The sequence below is a fragment of the Mauremys mutica genome, chromosome 6, assembly GCF_020497125.1.
Source record: "Mauremys mutica isolate MM-2020 ecotype Southern chromosome 6, ASM2049712v1, whole genome shotgun sequence".
In the NCBI taxonomy this organism is placed as follows: Eukaryota; Metazoa; Chordata; order Testudines; family Geoemydidae; genus Mauremys; species Mauremys mutica.
The window spans coordinates 36,494,660-36,516,193 of record NC_059077.1 but is presented as its reverse complement, the minus strand read 5'-3'; the positions used below and the strand labels follow the sequence as shown (position 1 = coordinate 36,516,193).

Below are 21,534 nucleotides of genomic sequence, written 5' to 3'. Positions count from 1 at the left end.
CTGGGCTTCAGAATGGTGTACCAGCTGTGTACTTGTTCCATGACAAGGCATCTCAGACTTAAATCTCCTATGTGGTAATCTGGCAAATGCTTTCCACAAAGTGAGAGATCCATTTACTGACTCAAGTCAAATATTCCCTCATGTAATCTTAGAGTATTGTTTCTTTCTCAAAGCTTTATTGCCTATCTTTTAAACTAATCTTTCCAAATGTTCTCTTTGATGCCTTAAAATAAATTCCAAGAATTTCAGTACAATTGATGTTTATCTTGTATTTCATTTCCTAATTATTTTTTCCTTTTAAATAATATTAGGTTGTCTACTGCCCAGCCCTCTGACCTTGTTCTTAGTCCAAATCATCCAAATAAGTTTGTAAAGAGATGGGGATCTTCTTCTTATGACCTGACAGAGAATTGGAGACCATTTTTATGCAGTGCAGTCACTTTCTTGTGTAACAGTATTTTTGTAATGTTGCCTAGGTAGCTTTTTTCTAATGTACGGTAACTCATTTTGAAGCTTCTTCCATGAATTTTCATTATGCAGCCTAAAAAAGTAAATAAATTAGTCTCAGAAAAGCAGTCAAATTGTTTGGGAATATGTGACCTAGAAACACAACATTTTAGAGAGAATTTTCAATTAAAACTGATGATGGTCATCAGTGGAAGGGGAAAGCTCCACTAACTGCTCTAATCATTAATAAAGGAAACATTTATTTTTAAAATTAGGGCTAGTTGAAACTGTTTTTGATACATAATTGGGCTTTCAACCAAATTATTTTTTTTGCTAAAAGTTTTTTCATGGATTTTCTCTCCGTCTCTCTATAAACCATTTTTTGACCAGCTATATTTAAAACTCAATTCACTTCTTAAATATTACTACTATGGCCAAGATAATTTAACCCTATTGGAAACTGAGCAGGAGAGAGGGTTCTGAAGAAGGAAATATCTGCATGGTTCCCCTCAATGACGAGTTCCTTCATTATCATTCCATTTAATGGGTTTGGTCCCAAGCTTGAGGGTTGCATGGGCGGTTAAGGTCACATATCTTGAGGTCCCACACCTCTGCCCCTTGGGTCTTCCCTGGTCCTGGGAACATGGATCCTCGAACTGTCCCCAGAGAGTGACTCAAAAGAATAGAGAGTAGAGCCTTGAGCTGTAGTACCTTTACTGGGAACCTCTAAGGGCTAGAGGTAGGATTGCTATATAGTTTCGGCCCCTGGACTCATGAAAAGCCAATCACAGGATCTAGGAAAGAGGTAGAGCAGGAGGGGTGATGTCGCAGAGGTGTTTGAGCCCCCTTCATGTAACACACTAACAAAAAACTTGTTTGCATTCAGTTAGACTAATTACACTTTTATTACAGCTTTGGAAAACTGACTTACAAACATTGCAGCATTTTACTAGGGTGTTGGCTAAAATAGTTACATAAGCATTTGCTGAGAAGAAAGGGAACTGCTGAAATCTTTCAGAGTTGGCGACTACAGAGCTTAACTTGAATCTTTGTGTTTTATGTGCTAGTGAAAGTCGGAGACCCCTCCACACAGAGCCTCATGCTTTTATCTAGTTTTCTACTTAATTAACACAAGGCAAAAACCTTGCTTGGTAGCTAGACACGGGATTGTTTTTTTAGGATCACTGGTGTAACAATCTTTTATTATTCTACAGGTGGGTTAGGAACATTCCATGCTCTGTTAAACTGCATTGTGCACGTCATCATGTACAGCTACTATGGGCTCTGTTCATTGGGACCAGCCTATTATAAATACTTGTGGTGGAAAAAACACATGACCTCTATACAGCTTGTGAGTATTCTCTGAGCCAGACTTTTTGCAGTCAGTCAAGTTGTTTGTGAGTAAGTTCTTAATGTCACTTCTATGAACGTGGTTAAGAATTATTTTTACTAGGGCACAAAAGAGTTTTACCTTAATTTTTTAACTGAGTTCAGTAGAAATCATGAGACCAGTCAACTGTGTAAATAAAATCTGTTGAACTGATTTCTGGAGGTTCTGAGAACCCACAGTTATCTTTGAAGTCAGTGGGAGTTGTAGGTATTCAGTGTATTTAATTGCTTTGTACTCTAAGTGTAATGATAAAGAACTGTTTGTCCATTTAAGAATTATTGGAGTATGAACTCTCACTAGAAACAAAGTGTGTGTTTGTTTTTAAAAAGAAATTTGCAAAACAGTATTAAATTAAGAAATAGTTCTTGTAACCCTTTTTTTTTTTTTAAAAGATTTATCTTCCTTTAAAGTAAGGTAAAGATTTGGGTCTACAGAAGCTGATATCATCTCTTTAATTTGGATTTGGCCTTATTAAGAAACAACTGAATTATCTGAAGCATTTTTATCATAGCTATTGTAATTGAGCATTACGATTTTCATATGACAATCTTTCTTAAAAAACCCTTCTAAATTCTGTGCTTCAATATAGTGTGGCCCTGAGTTCTCCAAATAAATTGTAGTGTGGAAAGGGGAAAGCAAGGGAATTTTTAAATTTTTTTTAAACCATTATCAATGTGGTTACCTTTTAAATTTCTTTGGCTGCCATTTTGTTTTAATATACTTTAGACGTGCTACCATTTTTGTTTCCTCTCTAAACTAAACTAAACAGATGTAATCCCTAACTATCAAAATCTTCTATAGGAAGAGAAGTTTGTTTATGCCTCTGCTCAATGGCCTAATACTTTTAGTTTACCACATTATTATGCAAGTAGTCAATGGAACTAGTCAACTTTAAGGGGTGGCAAAATCAATCCCTCTGAGAATGTGCCACCTTGAAAATAGCTCCAGCCAGGCCTTTCCCTCCTTCCTTGGTCTCCCTGATATAGATCTACTCTCCTATCCTTGTACTATGATGATGTTTATAACTTAAAAAAAAAAAAGTTACTTCATCAAAAAAACCTCTCTCCCTGGCCAAGTAGGAGAGTGGAGTTTTGCAGGACTACACAAATCCTATTTCTCACCAACCTTCTCTTTTTGTGTGTGCGCACATTATGATGACCGCTATTTAAACTTCTCTCTAGTAATCTTTACATTTTTTAAAACCATACTGTATAACTGAGCATATTTTTCCTTGTCTGTTTCCTCCAGGTTCAGTTTCTTATGGTTACAGTTCACATAGGACAAATCTACTTTATGGATGATTGTCCATATCAGTATCCAGTTTTCATATTCGTTATTTGGCTCTATGGTTCTATGTTTTTAATCCTGTTTCTCCACTTCTGGTATCATGCTTACACCAGGGGACAGAGACCACCAAAGACTATGAAAAACGGAATCAGCAAAAGCAAAGATCACTGAAGCAATGTCTCATCTATATAAATGTGTACATCTCAGATCAGTAATTTGTACTACTTGACAATCAAGATATTTAGGTGCGCACTACACTGTGTACATTTTACATGTTTTTCCAAAACAGAGCTTGTATTTTTACAATAAGTTATTTGGGTTTCTGATGTTGGGGGGAGGGGTAATTTTCTGATTAAAGATTTGCAGGTTTTCAGTGACTTGCTGCACATATCTAGAGAAATTTTCTCTTTGTGCCTAGAAGAAATGACTATTTAATTGCATTCTTACAGGTGAGATGCATATAAATAAAAATCTTCTTTAAGAAAAATGTGTATGATAAGTACAGAATACTTTGAGCACTACAAAAAGGTATAAAGAGCATTCATTTTAACTGAAATCATAAACTGTTGAAATTGTAGTTTAATTTTGTTGAGATAACCATGAAAAAATCATTGTTACATGCATAATTTATAGACTAAAACACATTGTTAATATAGTTAATACCTGTAAACATTCATATTTTTTGTACAAAATGTACCATATTAAATAATGTAAGTTAAATAAAACCATGGCAGATTAGTGTGTTTAAAACACAAAGATGGATTTTTGAATTATAAAGTCTTTTACTAAAATGATTTAAGTTAATGTTTTTTACTTAATTGAACATTATAATCACAAAAACTCTTTTGATTTAACATCGTCAAAAAAAGTGATTTGATTCATTGAAGTAGAATAACAATCTTACATCATACTATTCAAAATTGTCTGTAGCTGTATTTTGATATCAGCAAACAGGAATGTTTACTGGAAAAAATATCACGCAATTCAACAACCAAAACCGTATTACATTTTAAGAATAGGTTTTGTGTAAAAATACAAATGGCAGTTTCATTATTTTGCTGTATTCTTTCTCCTTTCCACTGCCTGTGGAAATGAACGGTGCCTAATGAGAAATTGTTTTGTAAAATTCATGGCTAAGTTTCTCTGTTAATAGCAGAAGTGCCTTGTTTTTGCCATGTGGTACTAAATGAACTGTTCAAAGAGACTGCAAACTACACAGATTTATGGAGAGGGAGAAGGGGCAGATAAAGGTGTACTAGTTAACTCCAGACTATGCAGAATGAACTGATAAGGGACTGGTCAGAGGGACATGTCAGCTGGCTTAGTAGCAATTTATAGGACCTAGAGCTATATGCAGATAGTATCTCTCTGCTTCTGTGAAATGGTCAAAGAATGACTGTATTATGCAGAACTAAGCTAAAATATATTCTGCCTTGAGATGCACACAATACAGCATTGATTGATTTTGTTTTTGTGATAACTCACTAGTGATGGGCTGAAATCTATCTTGTACTCAGTTCTGATCTGCTGGAGTTGTGATGTTCTCTAAAATGTGTCTTCTGACCCACCCCTTTTTGTATTTGTGGTTGAAGAACTCCAAAAAGGCATGTTTTGTTGTTATATGTACAGGATTACCAGAATAGTGTTGCAAGTGACTTCTTATAAAATAACAATCTGAGTCTTCCTTACTGAACTAATAAACACAGATTTGCTTCTTGTTTTTCCACCTTGTTAAATGTTAAAGTGGCATATGGGGACGTGGTTGCTGTTTGAAGACTATTAGACATATATTTCTAATACTGTTTTCTTGTAACAAAATAGATCACACTGCTGCAATGCTTAGTTTGAATTTCTTCTTTAATTTTCTTAATCTGTGTTTAAGACTTAATACCCCCCAATGAGCTGTCTTTTGATAACATGATTAAAGAACTAAGATTTATACCTATCATCTTCCAGCATATAATGATTAATATCTTAAATGAGTGTTTTATAACTCATATTTCCAAACTTGCTGGGTGAGTGAAGTTTGATTTTTACTGTTTTGGTGGATTTCTTTTTTAGATGAATTGGCAAACAAATCTTGGAGAAGACCAAGATACACCCTTGTGCTAGCATTGCCCATCTTTCTATGAGAGTAATGTATGTACAATCACTATTTACATGGAATACCAGGTTTCCAAAAATTACTCCTCATGCCTGGTAATTTCTAGAAAACATTTTCAGGAGGTGATGGAGGTAGGGAAAGGGAAATGAAACTACATTTTCCTTCTGTGTAGGTGGGCTGAGGAGAGGCTGCTACTGCTTAGTTTTCTTACAGTAAAAGCACTGCTGTTCTAACAGACCTCTGAAGAGCAAACATTCTCTACTTCAGTAATTCCTTATCCACATACTAGATTATTTTTCCACATCTTATGTGGCCAGGCCAGACTTTTGTAGTCAGCCCTCTTTTGCCCCATGAATCCTTATTTAACCAGCAAACAAAAGAATAGGTAAACATCCAGAAATAGGTCAGCAACACTCTTTAATTAAAACAATTCTATACATCACTACTCACCTTTATCTCCATCATAGTATACACGCCTAGCTCATCCCCACGCAAGAGAAAGAGCAACTTTAGTTTCACAAGTCCTTTGACCTACTTCTCTCCACCTCAATGTTGTTGGAAAGTAAACATCTGGGTTGGTAACAGTTGAAGGGGAACTAATCCTTTCAGAGGGGTGGTCCTGATTCATCTGTAGGTCTATATGCATGTGTAGTATGTTGTAATCATTTAAGTACCACCAAATTATTCTCAAATTCATTACCTTGCACAAAACCTTTGGCCACTCAAAACCAGAGCGCCTAATGCAGCACTTTTAGTCACTCCTCTTTAATAACTAGAGGCTTCTCCCTAAGGCTAATACATTTTTGTATAAAATGAATCAGTTTGTCTCTGTGCCCAAACCATGCATGGAAAAACTCAGACCCACTCTCTATGTTTTAGGTCAGAATAAGTGGGTAGAGAAAATGGAACAATCAGTATGAATGGGTGTCTACAGATACTGAGGGAAATTGGTTTGAGTCTCATTTCAGAGGTTTAGCTGAGGTATTAGAGCCCTCTGCTGGATGTTTCCTGAAAACTCAGTGCTCACTGTCTGTATTACATAGTGTACATGACGCCTTCACTTTATAAAATAGTGGCTAAGTTCACAAAGCAAGTTTAATGTTTTTATTGGGACAGATGCTTTCTAGACATATATGAAGACCAAGCTCCGGTGCTGAAGCGTTTACAAACTTACCTAGATAATATCCAAATAGGGAAGTGAGAGAAAGAACAAGTAAAACAATCCTGTTCATTAATGAAGCTAAGCAAGGCATGTTTTAGGGTTTATTGGCCTCCTGGAAGAAAGGTGTTACTGAGAGCAATTTAGAAGAGAGGGTGAAGGCATAGAGGGCAGTAAATTAGTTCTAGTTTAAATATGACTCAGACAATGGGGAGAAAATCATTGAAAGGAGTTTGGCTGGTGAGGGAAGATTATTTTGGACAGCTCCGGGGTAGAAAGGTGGATGTCTGGGAGGCCAGAGCTGGCTACCTGTAATAGAAGTATTAGGAAAAAGTGACCAAGAAAAATATTTGTTTGAAAAGATGGGCAGGGGCGAAATCAGCAAGAATTTGTAGATGCCATGTTATCCTTAAACAGTCAGTTTCCCATTGCCAAGATTATCAGCTGTAGCAAACTTTTCACAAGACTGAAAATTCTCTACTATAGCGTGCACCAGTGGTAGCTCAAAAGTGGCTCTATGGTGTGTGCACCCATTAATTTTCTTAAAGTATAATCAGAGAATTTTAATGTAGCTTTAGTATCATTAAGAAAAAAGTTACTATTCTTCTGGCTGGGAAAACAAACAAACAAAAAAGCCCCCTCAAGCACTAGTCTATAAGTCATTTCCTTGTGAGAGCCAAATTCAATTTTAAATTTTGGTCCGTAAGCCATGCCTATAACAGAGCCATATACTACCCTTTCTTCACAATATATAGTACTGTTACCAATGAGATTTGGACATGTACTACTTGAAGGTACAAATATTATAGTAACAAATGTCAGTAAAATTTCCTGTTTGTCAGCATTACTGAGTGAGGGAAAAATGGTATCAACCACCTTTAGGAGCACGGCTGTATAAATATTTAAATAGTCAGTGTGTCAGAGAGAATAACTCTACAGCCTGACAGGTCACCCATGGCAGGAGGGGAGACAGGCCAGGTCCAGTCCCCCTACTCCAGTGATTCTATTTAGTTATACACATTGGAACAGCTTCAACAGGGATGCTGTGGGAGCTGTGCATCAGAACAGCCCATAGTTCAATGATTAGAACACTCAACTGAGATGTGTGGGAGACCCATCTTCAAACCTTTTCTCCCCAGCAGCAGGCAGAGAGGGAAATTGAACCTGAGTTTCCTACAATCCAGATGAGTGCTCTAACCACTGAGTTAAAAGTTATGAGGTGGCAGCAGCACCCCTGCCTCCTCTGGCAGCCAGCTTGTGAGTGAGACCCAGGCCTGAAAGCAGCTTCTGAGCACACCTACTGGACTGGGTCTCACAGGTGAGCTAGGTGCTCCTTAGCCTATCTGGCCTGGGTTCGTGGATAACACAAGGACTTAGGTGTGAGATAGACATCTGGATGCTCAGAATGAGTCAGCAGCGCATATGCCCAGGGGCAGAAACTTAGGGTATCTCAACATAGCAATAAAAAAAACCAATGGTAGAGGCTCATAGCCCAGATCTGCAGACTTGGCTCATGCTATGGTGCTAAAAATAGCTGTGTGGAGGTTTGAGCTCAGGCTGTGAACTCCATCCCCCTCTGAGACGTCTGAGCCTGAACATCTTCACAGCTATTTTGAGTGCCATAGCATGAGCCCTTCAAGCCCAACTCTGTAGACCTAGGCTCTGAGACTCGCTGCTCCGGTTTTCTGCTTGCTGTATAGTGTCTGTTACAGCTGTCCCCCTGCTGCACTTTTTTTTCTCCCTCTCCTTTCTGCTTGTTCTGTGTGGCCACCCCTCCCCGCCATGGGCTAACAAAAGTCACAGCCTGGCCCTGCTCATGGAAATGGCTTGTGCAGACTAACTGGAGCCATTGCTCTGCTCAGGGAGGGGGGCTTTTGGCTCCTTTGTCCAGACCTGGGCTCGCTGTAGGGTGCTGTGCCCAGGTATGCAAGACCTAAAATGGCCAAATAGCTGAGCATATGAGTCATGCCTGTGGCTTAGAACTTGCCCGGACATGTCTGTGCTCACCTGAAGTCTTCTCTCCTCCCCTGTAAGAAGGGGAACCAATCAAAGTTACTGGCGGGAAACTGCCTAAGTTTGCCTTTATAACCAGACATTTTCTGATCAGACCTCAGAAAGGTTCCTGCATTGCTGTCTGGTCTGATCAGCCAGGGGTTCTGGAGGGTCCTTTCTCCGCTCTTGTTTTATTTTTGAGCGTACACCCGTTTTTTAACTCCCCTCCCACGAACAACGAATTTTGCCTGGAGATCTCCTGATTATTGTAAGTGAATTGAGTCCTCTCTGTGTCCTCTGATGCTGAAACTGCTGTGCTTGCTGCTGTCCTGGGGATTGGTAAGAACTCCCTCTTGCAAACTCCCCCTGTCCTGGCTGCTGGCTTTCCCCAGCAGACAGACCCAAGCTAATTCCTTGGTCTGTATCTGTAATCTGCTTCTAGCTTGCAGCCGCCCCACTGCTGCAGCCACCACTGGGCACACACCACTCTGTCCTCTGAAACTACCCTTAGCATAAGGTGCACCCATTAGGTTAGGTTTAGCCTTTAGTTTAGATAAATTGTAATTTCATTTTGCATAGCTGTGGTTAAGTTAGGTTTAGCATTGTACTCTAAGTTAGGCTTAGAGAATTGTTGCATTGTGTTTTGTTACTTGCTAATTTGTGTAGTCTTGGTTAAGTTAGATCATAGATAAGATTTTGCTGTGTTCTGTATAATTGTGATTAAGTCCGTCTTCCCACTGTCAGCCCCCCCGCCCCCAGGCTTCCCCAGCCACTTACAGTCTGTTTGTTCTTTGTGTCTCCCTAAATTTAAATCTCCCTCCACCCCATACTCTCTCTCTTTTAATTCCTTCCCTCATGTGTTCACCCTGCTCCTACTGCTGCCAAAGCTGAATTGTATTGCTAAAGTCTAGCATAAAACCCCATTGGTTACTTTTTCTCTCTGATACAGTGGTGTAAATGTAGAATGTGAGGTGTGACACATTTTTACCTAGAACTGTTTGCTACTTAACATATTTTATCCATAACTGTTAGTTGGTTATATGCTGCTGTGACACACCCTGTACATAGAAAATTGTTAGCTACCTGTTACATCATATATTTCTGTTACCCACTGTATTGTATCCTACTGTATTGTACCCCACTATTGAAACCCCCTATACTGTTCACCAAAAGAAACCCCTCCCCAACTGTCTACCTTAAACCCCATACCCCTCACTATTGAATTTTCCCTGTTTTTGCATTTTCTTAATCAAGTTTACTTTGCACCCCACCAGTGCAGTAATTGTCCCCCAAGATCCCCTACCTGCTGGCAGGGACATATAGATGTAGCCATAGGCACCTAGGGAACTTTTACAGTAGAAATTTAGGTGCTGAGTGAGTTTACGCATCTACAGTGCTAGGCAGCAGCTGCATGGTGTTTTGTGGATCACAGTGGTGCCTAAAACTGGGACTTAGGTGTGTAGATACCTCTGTGGATCTGGGCCTTACTGGAGTTAGCCTTCACTGGAGGCACGTTTCCAGGTTCCTGCAAATGATTCACATGTTAGGTTGGGCTTGCTAAGCAGATGGCCTGGAGACACAGCAACCAGTAGAAAGTAGAAGCAACAGCTATACACAGCCATTCAGCTAACCACCTATGGACATATTCCTACACCCACATATTTCCATATCCCCCCACATCTTTTTCCCTTGGTTTCCCTCACCTATCCTCTACCAGCCTGTTGCCGGCACAGAATGCCTGAGGCAGCAAACAGTGGTGGTTCGTTGCCCGGTGTGCGCTGCACTAATTAACACACCAGGGTGGAGAAGCAAACCAAGTTTATTTGAGCCCAAATAAGGTGCAAGGGAGACATAGCAATCTCAAATCCTGCGCGCCGATACAAGCCGTTTTTCTCTTCTTATACATGATTTCAGCTAAGCATTCCCATTACCCCCCACACTCCTCCCCCTCCTGTCTATTCCCATGTAGCAAATACACTTTGCAATAGCAATTACATTAAGCAGTTAAGTCATACTTGGCAGTAAACAAATCATCTCGTTAGTGACTCTCTCTTGACCGGTTATTTTGTTTTCCTCCCTTTGATTCGTTATCCTGCCTTCCCTTCCTCCTCTTCAGCCAGGTGCAAGCAGGCCTTATAATTGCCTCCTGGTATCAGTGTTGCACTGATAACTAGCTGAGGTCGATTAAAGTTTAGCTTGGGGCCCTCTAGGCATGCGTAGAATAACTTTGGTTCATTCAGGCCTAATACAGATGCCTGATGCCACCAACAAGCCCCTCCACCATCCCTCCGTTATCACTAGTTCTACTCAGACTCTCCCCTAAGCCCAGCTGCCCTGGTTCTTGCCCTGGATAGCCTTGCTGCTGCTCCTAAAATACCCTTTGGCACTCACTCACCAACAGCAGCTGCCATGTTTTGTGCTGTTCCTTGTCCTACCCCTGGCCCTGCTTGGAGAAAATTGTATTGACTTGAAGCTGAAGTTTATGATCCTATACAAATTTGATGATGAGCCAATTTGCATAAAATGTCACATGGAGTTGCATGAAGCTTGGCAGTGATAGTGATATTTACAGTGCTGGTTCTAGCTAGAACCAGCATTGTAAATACCTCTCATGAACTCTAGGTGCCTGAGAGCCTGGCCTCTTTCTGTAACTACTTCTTTTAGATAAAGACACTTCTCTAGGCTGCTGCCTGCTGAAAGTGGAGACTTCCTATTCTCTCTCTTACATTTCTCCCTGTGGTGGTCATATTAACTCGTGCTCTCCTCCACGCCTCTCCTAAGGAGGCAGCAGGTGCTATACTGCTCTCCTAGGCCTTATCTAGATTAGGATAAAATCAGGGGTGAAAGTGGGCTGGTATGGTGCAGGAGATAGGGGTACAGGGATCCCCTGAGTTCACCAAAAGAACATCTTGTAAGGTCTCTACTTAAAGTCTGTGTCACACTGATCATCATAATCACTGCAAAATATATGTAGGGGTGTTGTGTAAGGAATTATGTATATCTACTGTGACAGGACAAGGCCAGATGGCTATAGAGAAGTAGTGGGAGATAGATATATTAGCCCCTGGCTAAACAAATCCCTGGTACCAGGATAAGTAAATGGCAGCTGCTCCAGGTCAATTAAGATACCTAGGGCCAATTAAGAGCTTTCCAGAGGGCAGGGAGGATGCTAGGTTGATTGGGACACCTGAAGCCAATCAGGGGCTGGCTGAAACTAATTAAAAGCCTCCTAGTTAATCAGGTGGGTGTGCATGTCAGGAGCTGAGAGAGCAAGTTGTGCTGTTGGAGAGACTGGGCTGTTCACACCATACTAGGCACAAGGAAGGAGACCCTGAGATAAGGGTGAAGTAGAGCTTGGGGAAGTAGCCCAGGGAATTGTACGTGTCCTGTTCCTTAAAGGTCAGCTACCATAGCTGATACTATTAGGGTTCCTGGGCTGGAGCCTGGAGTAGAGGGTGGGTCTGGGCTCTCCCCCCTTTGTCCCCTGATTAATCACTGAGACTGGGAGACAACAGGTTTCCACGTCAGTGTGTTGCTCTTTTAAGACTTCTAAAAGCATGCGCCAAACCTTGTCCCACTCAGATTTTGGAAGGCACTTCAGATTCTTAAACCATAGGTTGAGTGCTGTAGCTATTTTTAGAAATCTCACATCAGTACCTTCCTTGCGTTTTGTCAAATCTGCTGTGAAAGTGTTCTTAAAATGACATGTGCTGGGTCTTCATCCAAGATGGCTATAACATGAAATATATGCAGAATGTGGATAAAACAGAGCAGGAGACATACAATTCTCCCTCCAAGGACTACAGTCACGTTAAACTGATGCTTGGTTTTTTTTTTCCCCCATCAGCATGGAAGCATGTCCTCTAGAATGGTGGCCAAAGCATGGAAGGGGCATACGAATATTTAGCATATCTGGCACATGAAAACCTTCCAAAAATATTTAATAAATTTCAGTATTCTACTGTTAAGTGTAATTAATCGCTATTAATTTTGAGTTAACTGTGTGAGTTACCTGCAAATAATTGACAGCCCTAATTTAAACCAAATACGAGTGTTCCTAGTTCTCTCAGCATTCCATGAACAATTCAGACTGATTTGAGCATAAAGTAAGGTTCGACTTGGGAACTTCTGTGGTTTTTTTGTTTGTTTGTTTTTTGTTTTAATAGTTTGTTTTTTTTAATTGTATGGCTATATGGATCCTAGTGTTTGATTTCTGCGACACAGCACATTTTCAAAAACAGGATATATATGAGATGACCACTTGTTTGCATTTGGTGCCCACCTACATGACTGGGGAATGCCAAACAAATGCTGTTTGTGCTCAAATTACAAGTTTTTCCAAGGGCAAAATTGTGGGTTCAGATATAAAGGGGCCTGATTCTCTGTTGAATTACTCTGCTTTTACTGGGGTGTAATTCCATTCATTTAGTTCCAGTAGAGTTACACCAACTTGAAACTGAAGTAACACAATGGTGACTCAAGAACTTGGTGAGAACTTTTTGAAAATTCAGCCAATTGAGCATAAACTCACATGCCACAGAGGCCCATGAGCATTTGTGAAATTACTAAGGAAAAGTGGTAATTCTCATTATTAGCTCTGACATTAAACAGACAAACTGTCTCATTGTGCACCTTTGTTCATAATCCTGCTCTAGGAGAGAAGTGTATAATCCTTGATCATAAAGTAAATCACCTGATACCATTTCAAATTTGCAGACTCAAAACTTAAAATCCCTGTAAAGTTTGAGATCAGTGTAAATTACTCTTTTGAAAACTTAAATGCTTTATTTGAAGTTTGTAGAGAATATTAATATTGTAAAACAAGTATATTACATGTATCGCCAATGAGCTTTTTGACTAAATGCCATGTGCTTTGTAAGTGCCTTGCTACTTAGTTTATATAAAAGTAGAGTTATGTGGTGTGTGGGGTTTTTTTTTTTTATATTGATGAGATGTGTATGTATTACTAATGTGTGAAGTCTCATAATTGCTGTGGCACAGATTTTCAGTTAGATAAAATGTACTGGTAAAATGTTAGGTTTTGAATATGGGTACTTGTGTGTGTGACATCTCATGTGTCACAGAATTACCAGTGTGAGATCATTTCTGCAGGGCTCCTGTAATGTAAAATGTAGCAGTACATCACTGGTAATAACTGGGGAGAAGAGAAAATGCTAGTTAATATGGGCTGAAGCTGTTTCCTAGAAGACAAAACATGACAAACACATACAAAAGGGGAAAGAAAAGAACAGTAAACATAGCACATGAAGCTTTCTTCTCTGGTGTTGACTTTCACTTGCAACCTCTCTGCTGGAAAAACACAGGCACAGCCTTTCAGCCTTGCCAAAACCTGGCAAACTTGTTCCAGCGAGGGGCTGTGTAGGGCAATGTTTTGCTTGGCTTTCTGGTCACAGGCTCACTGCAGTATTGTAAAATATGTAGTGTTGGCTAGCTGAGCCAGACTTTTATTAGACAGAAGGAAAAAGGAGCGGGATAAGAAGTAGAAATCAGATGTGGGGGTGGGGAGGAAACTTGGTGGGGCGGGGAGAGGAGAATAAAGTCTCACATTCCAGCAAGCATAGGTGACTGGTGAAAATGTTCTTGAGGGACTGAATGAAACTTAATAGCAACTGTACTCAGGTACATGTTGTGACATTCAGAATTGTGTGATTCTAACAGCAGTGGTTTTGGTGTATAATAGTGTATATATTCAAGCTGCAAATAGAAACATTGCTTGTTTACTGTATACAACATTTGGCCACCAGCCAGTGGCCACTCTCTTTATCTTGTGTTTAGTCCACTTACATCGGTAATAAAACACATCATCAAGAACACAAATAAAAACCTTGCTCTTACCTTCTGATTCCAGTAGAAGTTGTCTGTTTCCCTTGAAAGCATACATTTTCACAGCTTCTGAAGAATCAATGTTTTTAGCGATAGCCAAAGCTGAAAACCTTTCCTGGCTCATTGTTCTCAAGTATGTTTTAATTCGATGCATTGCCGAGAAGGATGGTTGAGACTTTACTGAGCCAACATACAGTGAAGAGCTAACTGAACCAGTTTACAGAAATTGGGGTACTCTGAGGCTGTTAGCTTGGTTCTCTTCTCAGATTTTCTAACGTTACACCTTGTCCATGAGATTCAGTATCTGTATGTGCAATCTACATTTTGGATTTTTGCTAAACTGGCATTGATTGCTATGATCTTCCCACAGATTTCCAGCACCTTGTCAATTGTAGGAGGTTCACAAGTCAGAATGGCATTTACACTTCTGGCAAGCTCTATTGTTTCCTCAGAAAACCTTCTTTTAATTTCCCTGTTAATTGGGGAAAAAAGTTGTTGGCACCACTTTAGCTTCTGTGGTTCAGCTGGAAGGTGTTTTCTTGCTCCACTGCTTGAGTACACAATGAAGTTGCTTGGTTTTAAATTTTACCCTGGTCACCAAACACTTTTTGTCTTCCTCTCCCTTGATTGAAATTCCAACATTTTCAGCATTTTGCAAGATATCGTTCCAAACACGATTCCATGATTTCTCATTTCTCATGTTTTCCAAACTTGTGGTGGGGCTGTTAAGTACTTTTCCTGCTCAGGGGAGTGTGGCCTTTTTGGCTTGCAGGGCCTTGTGTGTGATTTGATGATCAAAAAATAATAGATGTGATTTTAAAATCTGTCTTTTACACTTGTTGCAGTAAACCACTCACTTCAACAAAACTTCAGTTACTTCCAGGCTGGATGAGCTTGTTTAGATATTGGATGATAGTATGAAATTAGAACAACTACCATGAAAGCTAAGTCAAACTTCAGAAAAAGAGCATCACTTGCATTTTGAAGTTATTACATGGAGGAGAAAAAGCCATTTGATAACATCCTTACTGAAACGGTAGAACATATGGAATTAACACAGGGCATTACCATTTTACCACACACCTACTAGTCAGAGCTGATATGAAAAATGTGTCGGTGGGGAGGCTCTACTAGCAAGATCTAAGACACTGTGATGAAAAGTCCAGTGCTCACCACTGACACTAGCTCCTGGAAAGGGATATAGATAGAGCCCTACCAAACTCATGGCCCATTTTGGTCAATTTCATGGTCATAGGATTTTAAAAATCTTAGATTTAAATTGCTGAAATCATGAAATTTCATGGTGGTGTATCTGTAGGGTCCTGACGTAAAAAGGAGTTGCTGGGGGGAGGGGGTTGCAAGGCTAGTGTAAGGAGGTTGCAGTACTGCAACGTCTCTACTTCTGCACTGTCTTCAGATCTGGGTGGCCACAGAGTGGCAGCTGCTGGCCAGGAGCCCAGGTCTGAAGGCAGAGTCACTGCCAGCACCAACGCAGAAGTAAACATGGCTTAGTATGGTATTGCCACCCTTACTTCTGCATTGCTGCCTTCAGAGCTGAGCCCTTGGTCAGCCGCTGCCACTCTCTGACCACCCACCTCTGAAGGCAGTGCAGAAGTAAGGGTCACAACACCATGACCCCCCCCCTAAAATAACCTTACAATCTCCTTTTGGGTCAGGACTCTCAGTTTGAGAAATGCTGCATAGTATAGAGTAAAAGCACACAAGACGACATTTCATGATGGGAGGCCAGATTTCATGCTCTGTGATGCATTTTTCACGGCTGTGAATTTGGCAGGATCTGAGAATCTTAGCATGGTGCTGCCCTGGAACACTGCATATGTGTCCATCTTTTACATATTTCATATCACCCTATGTCTAGTGGGTGTCTGCTAAGTTTGAAACAACACCCCTTAGCTGCTGGATGAGAGAATCTTTCTTGTACTACTGCCATATGGTGTCCAAGATGCTGTCAGTAGAGGGCATCTCCACACCACTATATCTCTCCCCCTACCTTCCAGGCTAGCGGTGAATATCTCCAGTGTTCTATTCCTGTTTCAGCCATTTAAAAAAAAAAAAAGTCTATCTTATCCCTCCCACGCCACAAATAGCTCCAGTACCTACCTCTCCTGTCACATACACGGAGTTTCCTTTCTATGTCTGTCACCGAGAAGCATTCCCAGACCAGTTCCTTTCATGCATACCAGGTTCTTCTTTTCTTTACAGCACTCCATCATTGCCTTCTCAGGGCAGAATATATTAGACCTGGCTCCTTTCTCCTTGCAGTTCCTTGCCGCCTAGTCCCACATACACTCCCTTATCTTCCTCACACACTCCCTTGTTCACACTCTCTCTGATTGTGTGATTGGATATTACACAGCTTGGAAGTTCATACAAGTGGTAACTTGCAAAGGTTACAAAACTTAAAAGGCTATGTTAACAATAACTGAAGTTAGAGTCAGCAGATCTCACAATCGCATTTGAGCAGAGGCTTTACATAACCATCTGCAATCAAGATGAAAATCAGTGAAGACAAGTGCAAAGTACTACACTTAGGAAGGAAAAATCAAATGCACAACTACAAAATGGGGAATAACTGGCTAGACAGTACTACTGCAGAAAAGGATCTGGGGATAATAATGGATCACAAACTGAATATGAGCTAACCATGTGATGCAATGGCAAAAAAGACAAATATTCTGAGGTGTATTAACAAGAGCATCCTATATAAACTACGGGAGGTAATTGGCCCATTCTACTGGGCACTGGTGAGGCCTCAACTGGAGTAAGGTGTCCAATTCTAGGTGCCACACTTCAGCTAAGATGTGGACAAACTGGAGAGAGGTAGCAGTGGAACCTTAACAGCCTTCAAATATGTTAAGGGCTGCTACAAAGAGGACAGTGTCCAGTTGTACTCCATGTCCACTGAAGATAGGTCAAGAAACAATGGGTTTAATCTACAGCATTTAGGTAAGTGTCACCATGTAAGCCACCACTACTCCCTGGCTCAAAGCACATGCTGCCACATTCAGGCTCAGTCAAGGAGGTTTGTTTATTTAGTTTTTTTATAACAAAACTAACAGAAGGCAGTCTTAACTCATTACCCAGGCTTCAGGGCCACCCCTCCCAGGGGACTCTGGTACTCTAGCTCCTGGCAGCTTCCTCACCTCTGCCAGCTCTGCTCCTCTCTTGAAGCTGCAGCCACAGGATTGTTTCCTTGAGCTCCTGGCCACCTTGCTCCAGGGACCCACCACCAGCATTCGCTCTACTCCAACGTGACTTTGCTCCCCAGCCCTCTTTAATTAGCTGGATTAGGGTCAGCTGTTCCAGTGCAGAGGCACTAGGTTCAGTCTGTCCCCAGAGAGCAGTTACCCTATGACTGTTGGCTATTACAAAAAACTTTCTATCAGGATAGTTACTTACTAGAGTAGGCTACTAAGGGAAGTTGTGGAATCCCCATCATTGGAGGTTTTTAAGAACAGGTTGGACAAACAGCTGTCAGGGAGGGTCTAGGTTTACTTGGTTCTGCGTTAGGAGGAGGGGGCTAGACCTTTCCAGCCCTATATTTCTATCATTCTCTGTTCCCATGTTGGGGTGTATATACCCCACATTGGGATAGAACTGGGTTAAGCAGTTTTGGGCTCCCACACCACTGCAAAGCCTGCACTAGCTAGAAGAGGAGTTTAAAAGAGAGCCAGGCAGCTCAGTTAGGGGAAGTAGCACAGAAGCTAGTGGAATAGCCCAATAGCTCATGTGCAAGCATACAGCAGAAGCCCTTGCTCCAGGAAAAGTGGGTTCACAAGCAGCAGCTACCCCTGATCCCAGAGCAGGGATTCCTTTATCCCTAAGGATTAAGGAAGCCTTCATTTGGATTTAGTACTGCCATCATGCCCTGGGAAAGTAAGTAGTAGGAAGTGTCCCAGAGAGACAGCCTTGGAGCACCCCGGGTGCTTGATATTGCTGCCACTTGTAGAGCCCTTGGTCAGTGCCTAGTGGAGAGGGAGGACCCAGGTTCCTCTGGCAAACCTCTCTCATGAACAAGAACAAACCCTTCTCCAAACTACGGGGGAATACAGATGTTGTGAGATCTGAGGCAAGGGCACGCAGCCCACAGGAACTTGGAGGTAGGCTGAAGTCTTTGTTTTGGGGGGGACATTGGCCATCTATATCTTGTTGGATTCTGTTACTCTGGAAGGGAGTCGACTCAGTTGGGGACCTGGCTGTAGGGCCAAGTTATTCCCTATGGGAAGAGTAATTGCCACAGAGCTGGAGTGAGCGCTGGCAAGGGATACACAAGACACGGGAGAGCTGGGACTCAGTGACCTAAGTGCTACACAGCACAACAGTAAGTCATTATATATTTATATAAATGCACTGTTGATAGAATTGTGGATCACCCAATGCTTGGCAGAGTGGTAAATAATGATGAGGAGAGAGCAGTCTTACAGAGAGATCTGGAGTCAAATAAAACATGTTTAGGAACAAGAAATACAGGCCACACCTACCAAATGGGAGACTAGAAAACAGTGACTCTGAAAAGGATTTAGGGGTCTGTGACTTAGGTCACTGGGACCCAGCTCTCCCCTGTCTCGCGTATCACCAATCACAGGAGGATAAGAATGGCTACCTATCTCATATGTAAATTAAGCAGGGTGGAATCAGAAATAATGGAAGCCCCATTTACATAGAAATCATACACATGCATAGGAAGCCCACAGGAAGGGAAGAACATCATGAGGTCATTCTACCTCTTGCAACAAGTTAATTGAACTTTGGAAGATACAAGGAAGGGCAGGAACCATCTTTGGTATCCATTACTAGACAGGCACAAGAGGCCAGAGCTCTTGCAACCTGAGAGAGATGGGTCCTTCAACCAAGTGGGGGTTGAAGTCTCTAGAACTGAATATAGGTGAGAAACCTGAGTAGGCAAAGTTCTTTCACACAGGAAGACAAGGGAAGCCAACACCTTTGTACTTTTGTGGAAGATCTTGACTGAGGGAAAGTCAGCCATGGCTGGGAAGAAGAAGGTTTCTCTCACCAGTCAATCTTGAATAAAGCCTGTATCTTCCTAGATTAAGTTGCAAACTCTTAGAAGTGTATTTTGTTTTACTTGTAACTCTATCTTCATTCCTTATACTTGAATTCACTTAATTATGTATATATTCGTTAACAAATTTATTTCATTTTTACAATAAACCAGCTCAGTGCTGTTCTTCAAGGGAAGGCTGTATTTACTCAGTTAGCTTAATAAGCTGTGGCGTATTTTTGTGTCTTTAGAGCAGAGGTGGGCAAACTATGGGCCACATCTGTTCTGCCTGGCCCTTGATCTCCCAGCTGGGGAGGTTAGCCCCCAGCCCAGCCCCTCCCCTGCAGTCAGGCCACTGCACAGGCAGTGCTGTGGGCAGTGGGGCTGCGTGCTCCTGCAGGGCAGTGAGGCAGCATGTCTGGCTCTGGCTGGGAGGCACAGCTACCAAACATGCTGCTCTGAGCGACATGGTAAGGGGGCTGGGGGGTTGGATAAGGGGTGGGGGATCCCAGGGTGCATTCAGGGGACAGGGAGTGGGGGGGGGTTGGATGGGGCAGAGGTTCTGGGTGTGTGTGTGTGTGTGCATGGAGGGGAGGGGTTGGATAAGTGTAGGAGTCCTGGGGGGGTCTGTTAGGGGATGGAGGAGTGAGGCTAGGGGATGGGGGAGGAGTTGGATGAGTCAGGGGTTCTGAGGAAGGCAGTCAGGGGGTGGGGGACAGGCTGTCTGTGGAGTCACAGCCTTCCCTACCCAGCCCTCCATACAGTTTTGCAACCCCGATGTGGCCCTTGGGCCAAAAAGTTTGCCCACCCCTGCTTTAGAGGAACAAATCCACCAAATTGTATCTCTGAACTGCCCAGGAGAGAGCTGGATGTTGCAGAGCACATGGTTTTGGAAAAATCGGGGACTGGGATTATGTCAGGATCACACAGCAAGTAGTAACCAAGGCTGGTAGAAGCCAGAGTGGGGCTGTAGACAGGCTGCTGGGGTCAGAGCTGCTGAACCAGGGCTGTGAGCACACAGACACACTCAGGGGGTGCAACCTGCATGCTGGTAGGCTGGTTGTGAGCAGCCCAGATTGGGAGCTACAACAGCAAAGCATTGGGAGGCACCCAAATTACAGGGCAGACAGTGACAACCCTTCATGGTCTGGATTGAACCTCAGAATGTGATGATACATCATCTTGCTTCTTTCCAAACTCAAAGGAAACATTTATTGAAACTTTCTGAATCATTAGTAACAATTTGACCATCTCCATCTGGTAATGTGCTTATATCCCTACACCATTTCTAGAACTTCTTTAGTTCCTAATATTCTTTTTAAAAAAAACAAAACAAAAAAACCAAACCCTTTTTATTGTGCTTAGCCCTCCCAGCTATGGATTTTTCCCTGTCTTCCCTTCGCTTTCCTTATCGCTTTTCTACACTTCATAACTTCTAATTTCTATTGATTGCTACCTATCTCTAAATTGCCTACTCCACTTCAACACTGAATCAGGATGGACTTTTAACCCAAGTTTTCCTTTCTTGATTGTGGAATCTTTGTCCATCCAATAAACTCTACTTAAAGAACTCCAAGTTTCTCTCTACTTTTTTCTCTCCCAATTGACATCACTCATAATTTTCCTCATCTTGGTCCCTACCCAAACACCAACATCTAGTCCAGTGATTGATTAATCTCCCGTAATGAGGATCAACATAGCATTCCCTAATGTTGGATACAGTACCTTCTACAGTAGACTTTTTTTTAATAACTGGACTGAAGTTTTATTACTGGCAGTGTGAGACCTCTAGCATATGTCCCCCAAATCCATCTTTCCCCATAACATCATGATTTCTTTAACACCTTACTCATCTGTCTGCAACAAGGCACTCATGCTGTGGGCATGCCACCTCACACCTCTTCTACCCACTTTTTTCCTGAAGAGGTTATAGTGAATGGTTTCAGTCATGCCAAGTATAAGTATATATCAGCTTGAAAAAGAGGTGACTCAGGGGGGATATGATAGAGATATGGAAAATCATAAGTGGTATAGAGAAAGTAAATGTTGTTTACTCCTCCTAATACAAGAACAAGGAGCCACCAAATGAAATTAATAGGTAGCAGGTTTAAAACAAACACAATGTATTCTTTGCACAATGCAGTGTCAGCCTCTGGAACTCCTTGCCAGAGGGTGTTGTGAAGTCCAATAGTATAAGGGGGTTCAAAAGGGAGCTAGATAGATTCATGGAAGATAGATCCATCAACAGCTATTAGCCAGGATGGGCAGGAATAGTGTCCCTAGCCTCT

The 21,534-nt window shown here is 41.6% G+C and overlaps 1 protein-coding gene across 6 annotated transcripts in view; it reads left to right on the top strand.

Annotated features, from left to right (window-relative positions):
- The window catches only part of ELOVL7 (ELOVL fatty acid elongase 7), a 50,298-nt gene extending 44,624 nt beyond the window's left edge, over window positions 1-5,674 (top strand). For 5 of the 6 annotated variants that reach the window (XM_045020572.1, XM_045020575.1, XM_045020574.1 and 2 more), the window contains 2 exons: window positions 1,662-1,798; window positions 3,086-5,673. In XM_045020572.1, coding sequence (XP_044876507.1) covers window positions 1,662-1,798; window positions 3,086-3,295 — 347 coding nt within the window. In that variant the 3' untranslated portion in view covers window positions 3,296-5,673. Of the gene's footprint in view, window positions 1-1,661; window positions 1,799-3,085 lie in introns of all 6 variants that reach the window. The other variant, XM_045020578.1, reaches the window with a different exon arrangement.
- The last annotated feature ends 15,860 nt before the right edge of the window (window positions 5,675-21,534 follow it).